The sequence below is a fragment of the Pantherophis guttatus genome, chromosome 3, assembly GCF_059756535.1.
Source record: "Pantherophis guttatus breed Tessera chromosome 3, ASM5975653v1, whole genome shotgun sequence".
NCBI classification, from domain to species: Eukaryota; Metazoa; Chordata; class Lepidosauria; order Squamata; family Colubridae; genus Pantherophis; species Pantherophis guttatus.
The window spans coordinates 35,303,288-35,315,344 of NC_142065.1; the positions used below are offsets into that span (position 1 = coordinate 35,303,288).

At 38.9% G+C, this 12,057-nt stretch overlaps 1 protein-coding gene across 7 annotated transcripts in view; it reads right to left on the reverse strand.

Moving 5' to 3' along the window:
• The window catches only part of CHD6 (chromodomain helicase DNA binding protein 6), a 156,125-nt gene that overhangs the window by 36,264 nt on the left and 107,804 nt on the right, over nucleotides 1–12,057 (reverse strand). For 5 of the 7 annotated variants that reach the window (XM_060689691.2, XM_034414085.3, XM_034414084.3 and 2 more), the window contains 8 exons: nucleotides 10,940–11,116; nucleotides 10,194–10,337; nucleotides 9,153–9,408; nucleotides 8,180–8,390; nucleotides 5,361–5,556; nucleotides 3,875–4,039; nucleotides 3,542–3,721; nucleotides 2,315–2,425 (listed from right to left, as the gene is read on the reverse strand). In XM_060689691.2, coding sequence (XP_060545674.2) covers nucleotides 2,315–2,425; nucleotides 3,542–3,721; nucleotides 3,875–4,039; nucleotides 5,361–5,556; nucleotides 8,180–8,390; nucleotides 9,153–9,408; nucleotides 10,194–10,337; nucleotides 10,940–11,116 — 1,440 coding nt within the window. The remainder of the gene's footprint in view (nucleotides 1–2,314; nucleotides 2,426–3,541; nucleotides 3,722–3,874; nucleotides 4,040–5,360; nucleotides 5,557–8,179; nucleotides 8,391–9,152; nucleotides 9,409–10,193; nucleotides 10,338–10,939; nucleotides 11,117–12,057) is intronic. The other 2 variants (XM_087889274.1, XM_034414089.3) reach the window with 1 other exon arrangement.

Genomic DNA, 12,057 nt, shown 5'->3' on the forward strand with positions numbered 1-12,057 from the left:
ACCCCTGTAGCATTCCCATGGTCACATGATCAAAATTCAGACATTTGGCAGCTGGCTCATATTTATGATGGCTGCAAAGTCCTAGGGTCATGTAATCAATTACCTTTTGTGACCTTCTGACAAGCAGTCAATGAGGAAACCAGATTTACTTAACCGTATTATTAACTTAACAACTGCAGTGATTCACTTAACAACTATGTTAAGAACGGTTGTAAAATGGGACAAAATTCACTTAACAACTGTCTTGCTTAGCAACATAAATTTTGTGCTCAGTTGTAGTCATAACTCGAGGATTATCTGCATACTGCTGTCAGAGAAAGATAATGCAAATCTACTGGACCACTGTGATCCAAAGATTAAAATACTCATTTTTTCCAAGCTGATTGCAAATGGAGAAACCAGTAGTGATCCATTCATTCACTGCCTGTCACAAGTGAACGAGATCCAGAGTTCAATTAGCTGTTTTATTGCTCAAGCCTACACACAGAAATCTTTTCAGACTGATAGTTTGCATCTGGATTAGACTAGATGAGGTTCAACAGCATTCAAAGAAGGGTCAGATTTCACCCACTTCTGCCCATGTAGGGATTCCAGATTAATTCCCTGCTTTCCCCTAGCTTGGCCCATCCCTCTCCAACATTACCAACATGTTTGTTTTAGATATATAAAATCCTAATTCAAAGTGATCTTTCTATTTTCAAATAAAATTTTTAAAAAGATATTAAAAGAATGTCTTTTTAAAACCCAACTAAAGCATGTTTTTAAATATGTTTCAGAAAATATTAGAGAAACCTAATATATCAATAAAATTTCTGTCTGGTCCTTGTAAGCATGGGATTATGATGGTTTGTTTCTTTAAGTAGATGTTGCAAAAAGAAAAAAAAATAACCTTAATTACATATTCCAAAATTTTACATTTTCACAATATCCCTTGATTTGCTGTCATAGCATTGAGTATCTAAATTGCTACATGTAAAGATAAGGATAAATTGCTTTTTAGGTTCAATTTAGAAACAGAGTTACAATTTTAAATAGTACTGAATGATCAGCTCTAAAATACAACCCAGCATAATTCAAAATGTTAATACCAAATTCAATCACTGTCTTTTCTTTTGCTATCTATCTTGAGGTAGTTACGTTTTCTTTCATTTTTTTAAAAAAAATTCATGCTGATTTTAAGTAAACACTCTTAACTTATTCTGAATGATTTTATGCAAGTATATGGAGGGCGTATAGTGTTAGGCAGACATTTTAGATTCAATATGGTAGGCTGTGTAGCTATAATCCTAAACAGAATGGCTTTGACATAGCATGAATATGATTTTATAATTCTTATTAAAGAATTTTTAACAAGATGAAAATAATACAAATTTTAGAAATAAAATAAAGAAAAACAGTGAATAAAGAAAGAAAGATACTAGGAAAAATAAAAGATTATAAAGATTATAAAGAAGTGGCTTCTGGTTTCCTTAGCTTTGCCCTCTCCAAGATTACATCATAATTTCTTTCTTTTCAATGTTTACCCTTTCTGATCGTCAACCCCATAAATCAGAATTTTATTATTTTCCTTTCTCCAGCAAAAAGTCCATAAGGGATTTCTAGTCACTAATAAAAGTAGTCATTGTCATTTTTTTAATTAGACAAGTCAATTCAGCCATCTCTACTAATTCTGTCATCTTCACCAACCATTACGGGTATTTCAGAATCTTCCCATGTTTGTGCTTTTAATAGTTTTGCATCGGTTGTCTTACAGCAATAGCAATAGCACTTAGACTTATATATGGTTTAATATTGCTTTAACAGCTCTCTTTAAGCAGTTTACAAAGTCAACATATTTCCCCCCAGAGTCAACGTATTTGGGTCCTCATTTTACCAACCTCGGAAGGATGAAAGACTGAGTCAATCTTGAGCCGGTCAGGATCAAACTCCTGGCAATGATCTGAATTATCCTGCAATACTGAATTCTAACTACTGCACCACCACGCCTCCTAAATACCATGGCTCCTTATAGCAAAAATAATGTTGCATGTTTTCCAATTGTCTAGCTATTAATATCCTAACACGCTGTTCATGTCAACAAAAACTCAGTATCAGTATTTACAAAGCAGATTTGGATACAGATGGAAAGATCAAGAATTCCTGTAGAAGTTATCTACACATACTTTGCATTCATCCCATATATTATTAGTGCCCCAAAACCTCAGTAAAACCTTTAACCCTAACCAGTATGTAATTAGGGGAACCTTTTGCAATCACCTCTGAGAATATGTAAATTTGGGGATACAAATTTCCAGAATAAATACATCATAATTACCTTTTCATCCTTTGCATCGGTATCCAGTTCAGCTATTTTTGCCCATTTCTGCCAGAAGTTGGGATCATCTAATGAAATGTCAGTTCTGTTTCCTGAAGCAACAAAGCTGGCCTGGGAGTAAAATGCAAATTAATAGATTGTAACTGACAAAATAATAGAAAATCCCCATAAACCCTATATGCCAAGCCAAATATCATGTTTAAAAAGACCGTCCAAAAGAATTTATTAGAACCTGTTGCTCTCCAGATATTATTAGACTGCAATTCCCATTACCTCTCTGATCATTCCCACAATAGGTTTAGGCCTATTTCAGAAACTGAAATTCAATAATTGGATTTATCCTGAGGGGAAAAAAAAGCATTCAGACCCTAAGAGAGTATTCTCCAACCTGTATGGGCCTCCAGATGTGCTAGCAACTCCCATTAGCTGGGAAAGGTGCCCTCGCTTAGATGGTTTGTAACTCATAACATCTCTTTGAAAATTAAGAATTCCTCACCAGAGACATCCATAGGGGAGGAGCAAGGAGAAATGATTAAAGCAACTATGTGCCTACACAACTCAACCTGCACACAACCATAACATGAATTGAAGCCACATTGGAATGGCATGCTTTTGTTATTTTTATGAAAGCCTTGATCCTATAGTTACCTTTGTATCTTATAAGTATGGATAATATGACTAACAATAGCTTGAAACTATTGCTTTTCATCTCTGTTAAAATATTCTTCTCCATTCTTTGCAACAAGTTAGGTTGAGTGATCATGGCAAACTATAATTTGGTTTGATTTTTTTGACAACCATATAACAACTCAGCCAAGCCAAGTCTTAACAGAATATGAATCAATCATTTAGTTGATAATTCTGACTAAAATTTGCTTTCTAAATTACTCTCTTTTTATTGATACATATAGTGGGATATGAAAGCAGGAAAAATGTAATCTTTACATAAGGAATGAATAAGATGTATAGATGTTGTAGGACTATAACTCCCATCATTCCTCATGATCAACTGGTTCCAACTGATGGAAGATGGAATTCAACCTGAGGAGAATTATATCTCTGGTTTGGGGGGAAATGGCTATCTAATACCAATAGGACTTGTACAAAGCAACAAGAAGCTGTAGACTCCTATCATGCTCTTTTTTGTATGTGGCTAATAAAAACAAAAAACAAAACAATTTCCTACAATAAACTTAGATGGTTTTGTCCCCATAGCACAGAACCAACCTTGGAAAATGTGGAGCCTTTCCCTTCAGTCTGAATAGTAATGGTTTGGGTCCTACGTTGCAGGATTTGATCGATGTCTTCTTCACAGAATTTGGAGCCTTCATCTTCCTCATCCATTAAAGCCCCATAAGCACCTTTTCGCAATAAATCTTCAACCTCCATCTTGGAGAGCTGCTGCACCTTCCAGAAACAGACAGACTGATTGATTCCAGAATGGGAAAAAAGACAGGAACTCATGACAACTTCCAGATATAAGTTGACATGAAAATCTAAGGAGGAAGGGGAATAAAGATTAGAAGACCTCTAGGTCTTGCCTGTATAGGATACCCTTACCCCATTGTTGCTTCCCTTGCGGTTGATATCCTGCAACACTGCCTTGTCTAATCCTAGTTTCAAGCTGGCCTTGTCAAACATCTCTCGTTCATAGGAATTTCTGGTGATGAGGCGATAGACTTTAACTGCCTTGCTTTGCCCTATTCGGTGGCAGCGAGCCTGAGCCTACAGGAGGAGAAAGACATCACTCAAAGTAGAGTTGGCAGAACTGGGGTGAGGGGAAGATTAAGTTTCCTCAAGAAGAATATATCCCACTCATGCCATCACCTAAATCATCATCTCTCATTCATGCCTTCACCAGTATCATTCCACTTTTCAGTAGCACATTGGGAGCCATATTCCAAAAAATAGGTGGGGTCAGGACAAAACAAAAGATCAATATAATTAAAATTTAAAATTAAGTATAGTAGGGCAATAATTTCCACATCTGGCATATTTAAAATTATAATAACTTCTGGAGTTCTGGAAGAGTCAAGGCTTCTGAAGGGTAGATATGGCTAAGGGTCTGACAATGTTTACTTCTCACTTAAAATATTTAAGCTATTTCCCAATATGGATTCCCAACATCTGAACTGAGCCAATGAAGATTAGCTATCAGGCTAAAGGCCCTAATATGAACTATGAAACAAAAACAACTGTAGTTAAATTAATCCATTGTATTTCATTAAATAATCAAAATATGAACCATCTGAATGTTCAAGTAACTTTTATCAATACAGTAAAATCTCAATCTGAAAGACAAAATTGAGGCTGGACATGTCCTCTCACCCCTCCCTCCATACAAAATATAGTTTCTTTCATAAAGCTGGAAAGTGTCCAAGAAGGAGGATCTGTGTCCTCTATTGTGGATGCAAAAAATGTGCCACTCCAGAAACATAGTAATCCCATAGCAGCAAGAGTATGCATGTATAATTAACAGGACAGGACACTTCTAAATTCTTTCTTCATGGTTTCTCTCCTTAACTGTCATCTGCAATGCAACAGGGCACTTTAGGTTGGTTTTCACTCAAGTTCCTGACAGTTTGAAAGGATCAGGACACTTAATGTATATTTTTATGCATGCATAATTCTACTTTTGGATTAATCAAACATTTAGATTTAACAGATATTTTTTTCCCTCCAGATGGTGTATATACCTTTGAAACAATATGCCTTGGGTCTTTGTTGTTTTTTGCTGTTTTGTATTTCTATGCTTTTTAATCTTATTACTCTAAGGATGTTATAAACTGTTCAGAATCTCCTGACAGAAGTGGCCTATCAATCGAAGTAACAACATAAAACAAATCAAATGCATGTACATATAAAACTGGAACAGGTACTCTGTTTACTCTTGTTTATTGTGGTCCACGTCCTTTCAAGCACTTTTGTCTTCAGAGCAGCTGAATTCATGTTTTCATAGGTCTTCTACATAATTTATATTCCCAGAGATAGCACTAAATTTCTCCTCAATCACCCCTTGGGCCATCTGTTCTCATCTCTCAAATACCTGCAGATCATTCTGTGGATTCCAATCTGAGTCAAAGATGATACAGGTATCAGCAGCAGTAAGATTGATGCCTAGCCCTCCTGCCCTTGTGCAGAGCAAGAAAACAAAACGGTCTGAATCTGGCTTGCAGAAGCGATCGATTGCAGCCTGACGTAAATTCCCACGAACCCGGCCATCAATGCGTTCATAAGTATATCTGTATAAATGGAAGTCCATGCATTATTTTAGAAATAACACTAAAAAGAAGTTTACTATAAGACTAGGAAACCCTGCTTCCATCTACCCATATTAGCAATACAGCTTTGGGATAGTAATGAATTGATTCAATTACCTTAGTCTAGCACAGGGGTGTCAAACTCACATCGTCGCCACATGACGTATTGGGACTTGGCCAGAGCGGGATGCATCCGGCCCATGGGCCAGGAGTTTGACAGCCCTGGTCTAGCATAACTTTTCCGAAGCTGATGGTCATTAAGAAAGCAAAAGTTGCCATCCAAATATATCTGATAGATGTGGAAGAAGGTTAATCTAGATGATAAAGGTATCACTAATCAGCCTCTCCCTTTCGCAGAAATGCCAAAGAAATTGTGAGATGATGCATGGTTTAAGTCCAAAGATTATACTATGCATTTGGAAAAGTAGTTCTCAGCTTGTCAGACACCATAAAACAAACAACTGATTTCTGCTCAGTCTTGATTGATATCTAAGTCTACAAGAATAATGTTACTAGTTTACTACCTGACTAGCTGTATAAATGGAGCCTGCTGGAAATCTATTTTTGATCTGTGAGTATAAATATTCAAGCATAGATCAATGCTCTCTCCGAGAAACTGACATACAGCATCTGAAAGTCAAAGGCATTCAGCAATATGATAGATTTTTCTAAAACTTGGTTCCTTTCCTTCAACTTCTTCTCTTATGTTTTTCCACTTCCTTTCCAAACTGAAAGGAAGACTGGACATACTTCAGAGTCATTCATAAGAGAAGTAGATGCTGTGAGACCAGCAAATGTGTTTAGTCCCGTGTTGGCGAACCTATGGCACATATTAGTGGGCACGCCAGCTCAGCTCTGGGGCACATGCGCGCGCCGGCCAGCTGATTTTCGGGCCTTCTGGGCCCACCAGAAGTAGGGAAACAGGCTGTTTCCTGCCTCTGGAGGGCCTGGGGGCGGGGTGGGGAAGGCCCGTTTTTCTTTCTTACCTGGCTCCAGATCATCTCTGTGTATCTGGGAAGGGCGAAAACAGTCTTTCCCACCCCCTTGGAGGCCCTACGGAGGCTGAAAGGGCCCATTTCCCGACTCCCGGTGGGACAGGAAATGACGTTTTTTCCTGTCCCCAGCCTCCAGAGACTCCTAGAGAGGCTCCTACAGACTCCTAGAGAGGCTCCTACAGACTCCTAGAGAGGGTCTGGAGGCTGGGGAGAGCAAAAAATGTCACTTCCTGTCCCACCGAGAGTTGGGAAATGGGCCCTTTCAGCCTCCATAGGGCCTCCAAGGGAGTGGGAAAGGCTGTTTTCGCCCTTCCCAGATACACAGAGAGGATCTGGAACCAAGTAAGAAAGAAAAACGGGCCTACCGGGCCATCATGTGCCAGGAGCGGGGGGGGAGGGGGTTGTGCACGCATGCGCATGGGCACGTGCGTGTGACCCTCCCCTGCCCCCCCTCTCCTGGCACGCGATGGCAAAAAGGTTAGCCATCACTGGTCTAGTCCATAAGGCTATTTTCTTCTCTGCAGTTCTCTATGAGTGTCATTCAAGTTAATCTCCTACAGCTTCTGCATAGCACTACAACCCCTATTTTTCTTGAGGACTTTGTCTGTTGCTATAATGGCAGAATTTTATTTTAGTGATTTTCAAAATGACTAACATGAAAAGGACAATGTTGCCACCATGTAATTGGCTAGGGGGGTGGGGAGGAGGAAATCCTGCAGTTCTAATGACTACATTGACAATTTGATTGATCTCTGAGCTGCAGCATGCTCCTTCTATAAAGACAGATGCTGGATGACATCAATATTCCAAAAGTAGACTTGCAACTAATTATGCTTACGAAGAGCTGGAGAAATATTTCAGTTCAATATTTTTTTCAATATAAGCCTTATATATGTTTGAAAAATATATTTCTCCTGCAAAGGATAAAAAAGACAAAGTGCAAAACAGCATGCAGAGAGAAACAAAATCAGAGAGAAAAGAGGAAAAAACAACAAGGAGGTGAAAGAACCTAAGACAATGAGAAGAAAATAGTATATACCCATGATGGCGAACCTATGGCATGTGTGCCCAAAGTGGCACGTGAAGTCATGTCACCCGGCATGCATGGCCTTGCCTGTTTGTCTTCTGGGTTTCTGGCGTGCATGTGTGTGCGACTATCAGCTGTCCTTCGTGCATGCAGTAGTGCTGAAAACCAGTGTGCGCATGACGCTGGCCAGCTGATTGTTGGGTGCACATGCGCACCAGAACCTGGAAGTTTGGCTTTTCTGGAGCGCGATCCTTTCACGCGTGGCAGTGCCGAAAACCGGCCTGAGCATGCACGCCGGCCAGCTGATCATCGAGCAAGCATGCATGCTAGAACCTGGACGTTTTGTTTTCCTGGAGCACACTCTGACGAGCGTGCGCGTGTGCGCGCACTCTAATGAGCGTGGGCATGTGTGCGCACGTTTCCGCATGACCTTTTCAGCAGTTGGTGCCAAAAAGGTTCACCATCACTGGTATATACAGATGCACTAGAAGATACATATAGCCTAATGAACTTATAGCCAAATAACTGCTTAGGATTGATCCAAATGATGCTCTTTTGTGTTAAGCTACTGGGCTGTACTGACCGCCGCTGGATGAGATAATCCTCCAGGATATCTAGGCAGCGCACCATCTGGGAGAAGATCAACACCTTGTGCCCGCCTGCAATCAGCTTTGGCAGCAACTTATCAATCAGCACCAGCTTGCCTGCTGCCTGGATCATTGCCTGCAACTGGAAATCATGAGCTTCTGAGTTGTGGGTTTTACGGAAATCTTCTAGGATCTTTTCCTCTGCTCCTAATCCAGAAATAGAGAGGGAGAAAAATCAGAAGGAATTAAGTTACATAACCAATACGAAAAGCAATCCCATCATACAATATACAAACAGCAGAAAACCTCTTTTTTTACCAAGGCTTTGTAAAAAATACAAAACAAATGCAAGTGCCAGTTTTTATCCCTTTATAATACATACACTCTTATAAAATGTACTTTCTATACACACATATAAGCGTTCTCCATCTTTGATTCATCCACAAACAATCTTTCAGCTAAGTACACAGGGTGATATTTGTTACTGTTATGAGGCTCTCCCAATGAAAAATAAATGAAAGCAATCATAATGCTACCATCATCAACCAACTAGGAAGGTAGCAAAGAAAACTAAGCAAAACATTCCTGACTATTGACCGGCAAATGGAAAATTGAAGCACCATTATTCCCCCATCATACCAAGGGTGAAATGCTCCCAGTTTGGACCGGAAGCGATGGTGGTGGGTGGTTAGGAGAACCAGTAGCAAACATCCCTGCCCGTCCCCCATGCCCAGCTGAGCCGCGCAATCATCAGAGGCTTTTTAATTTTTAAAAGAATTTTTTCTACAACCTCTTCAGCCGAAAAAATGCTTTTAAAAGTTAAAAAAAAAAAGTTGGCCACACCCACCCAGTCACATTACCCCCTCACCAAGCCACGCCCACAGAACCGATAGTAACGAATTTTACATTTCACCACTGCATCATACGTTAAGTGGGCTGGAGTGCCCAACTTCCAGCCCTACCTCTTACCATTAATGAGGTAGGGATGATTGCAGCACTTGCGCAACTCCATCATGGTATTGATGAGGTTGGGCATGTTATGCTGGTTAGCACCCTTGGATAGAAAGCTAAAATTTTTCTCCAGGATGGCTCGATAGTATTTCTTCTGGATGTTGGTCAGCTCTACTTCAATGATGGTCTCCTGTTTAGGTGCTAGATTCTTCTCCACATCATCCTTCAGCCGTCGCAGCATCATGGGTTTTAGGAGAGACTGCAGTTTCTTCACCTGCCGGGATTAAAAAATATAATCTACCAATACCATATATAACACTTTCTCAATAATTAATGAAAGTAATACAGAAAATAATTCTCAGTGATGCCAGGGCTAGTACATTGAGGGAATATGTAATTGCTCAAATTCTAAGATTATAATATTAGGGCAAAACCATGTAACTGTTCTATTCGTTTTCCTGCTCCTAGTTTCAGCAAGAAAATATATACATGCAACAGATAGTAAAGGCACCTTTGGAGAACATAAGTATAAATGCGTATATATCTAAAGATTCGGTGATATGTGAAAAATGAAAATCTTGGTGAATTAGTTTGTTGGCAAGTAAGTTACATATGGTTTTCAATACAGTTGCACGTGACCAGAAATATTTTGGTAAGAAAGATAATATTTGTATATGAAGAAATTGAGGATATGTTTATATATAACGAATGTTTCAGTTTGCTGCATTGTGTTCTCTCTCTCTCTTTTTTTAAAGCGCACATCAGAATACAAAAACAATAATAGAGATCTATTTTATCAAAAAAAAAAAAAAGTACAGTCACACCATAGTTTGGGCAACCGTTTTACACTGTTTATTTCTATTTTCTGTTTATTTTATTTTATTACCCTTTTGCCACTGTACTCAAATGCTTACTCAGTAGACAACTTAACTTCATCTGCAAAAAACTGCCAAAACCCACCCCCAAACTTCCTTGGGGAAAAATCACAGGAAACCCCTATCACTGGAGAATTTATTAAAGTATTTTCTTTAATAAGAAAATTTCTTTCTTCTTGTTTACCTGTTCCTCTGTTTTGAGATCCCCAAACTCCTCAAGAAAGGCTGTCTCAGATGGGAACTGCTGTGGTTCCAAGAAGTTCAGTAGGCTGAAGAGTTCCTCCACTGAATTCTGCAGGGGTGTCCCAGTCAGCAGCACTTTGTGTTCCTGTTTACCATTCAAGAACATAATAGTCAAGTTACAGAAAGAACAGGATAATATTAGACTTTATTTCCAAACAATGCTGCCGCAATATTTTTGTTGACTGTAGGTCTCACTGCAAGTCAAAAATATTGTTTCCAGTTCTAGAAGCCTGGGACTGTTTTTACACCTTTAAAGCCAGCAGATATTCTGCTCAACTAATTATCCTCTAAGGAACATGCAGACTTCATTTTGCCAAGCTAGAAACCTTTCTATATTTCAAGCCACTTAACCGTAAGCAACATTCACAGGCTATCAAATTTAGCTACTATTAAAATTGAAAACCATACAAAAATCTTCAGTTTCTATGGCTCTAGTATGCACACAGTAGAAGAAATATTTAGCTAGCAGAAAACTATAATGAATCTTTTCTGTTATATTTTTGAAGCCACAGAACAATGAGATACTATAAAGTATAATAGCACTTGATACAGTCCTAAGAAATATTAAAGAAATGAATACATTTTCATATATGCACATATGCCTGCAGTATCTTTCATATGCTTCTGTAATCTGCAGAGTCAAATTTCCATGTTTCAGAAGAGCAATAACATTTGGAAAATTCTCACCAGACACATGAGCTTTAATCCTTCCAGTAATTTGCAGTTCCTGTTCTTGAGCCGATGGGCCTCATCAATAACCACACAACGCCAGTGAATCTTCTTCAGCTCTGGACAATCTGCCAGGATCATCTCAAACGTGGTAATAACTACATGGAATTTGAAGAGCCCAGGAAGAGGAATACCCTAAAATGATATTATAAAAAATAAGTTGGAATTTAATTCCTAGATAGCAATTAGCACTGATCAGTTATGATTGCATTCCTGGTAAATGTTCACTGAATATTGCAACGAACTACATAGCGCCTGAAACAAATGCATCAAAAGGAGATTTACATGTTCTACTTAAACTTACGATATGGGGGGTACTTCACAATACAGGTAGTCCTCACTTCCTGATCATTCATTTAGTGATTGTTTGAAGTAATGCTAGTGCTGGAAAAAATGGCTTATAACCAGTCCTTGCCATGCTCACGATTGCAGTTCGGGCACTTGGCAACCATTACACATTTACAACAGTTGCAATGTCACCCAAACACATAATTACCATTTGCAACGTTCCCAGTTGACTTCCAATAAGAAAAGTCAATGAAGAAGCCACTGCCAATGGAGGAAGTTGTGGTCATGTGATGCCTCATGATCATGGGTGATTCACCTGAACAATTGCAACCAGAACTGCCAGAACTGTAATCACTTAGTAGGGCAGTCACATGATGTTTTGCTTAACGACTACCTTGCTTGGCTGCAGACTTGCTGATGAAAATTAGGGTTGTTAAATGAGGACTACCTGTGCTATTAATTAGCCATGACCATTTTCTTATTCATATAAATATTCAACATTTAAATTATAGTGGTATAATTCCACTATCTATCTGGGATCCTCTAAGCATATGTGTCCACGTGCAGAAAATCCAAAGAAATGCAATGTGAATCCAGACTTATAACTAAAAGGCAACCAATCCACACAAATATATTTTTCCATGTTGTAGTGTGCCACTCTGGTTTTCTGTACAGGTAGTCCTCGAGTTACGACCATTTGTTCAGCAACTGTTCAAAATTATGAAAGCACTGAACAAAGGGACTTACAACCAGTTCTGACCATTGCAGCACCCCCATGCTCACATAAG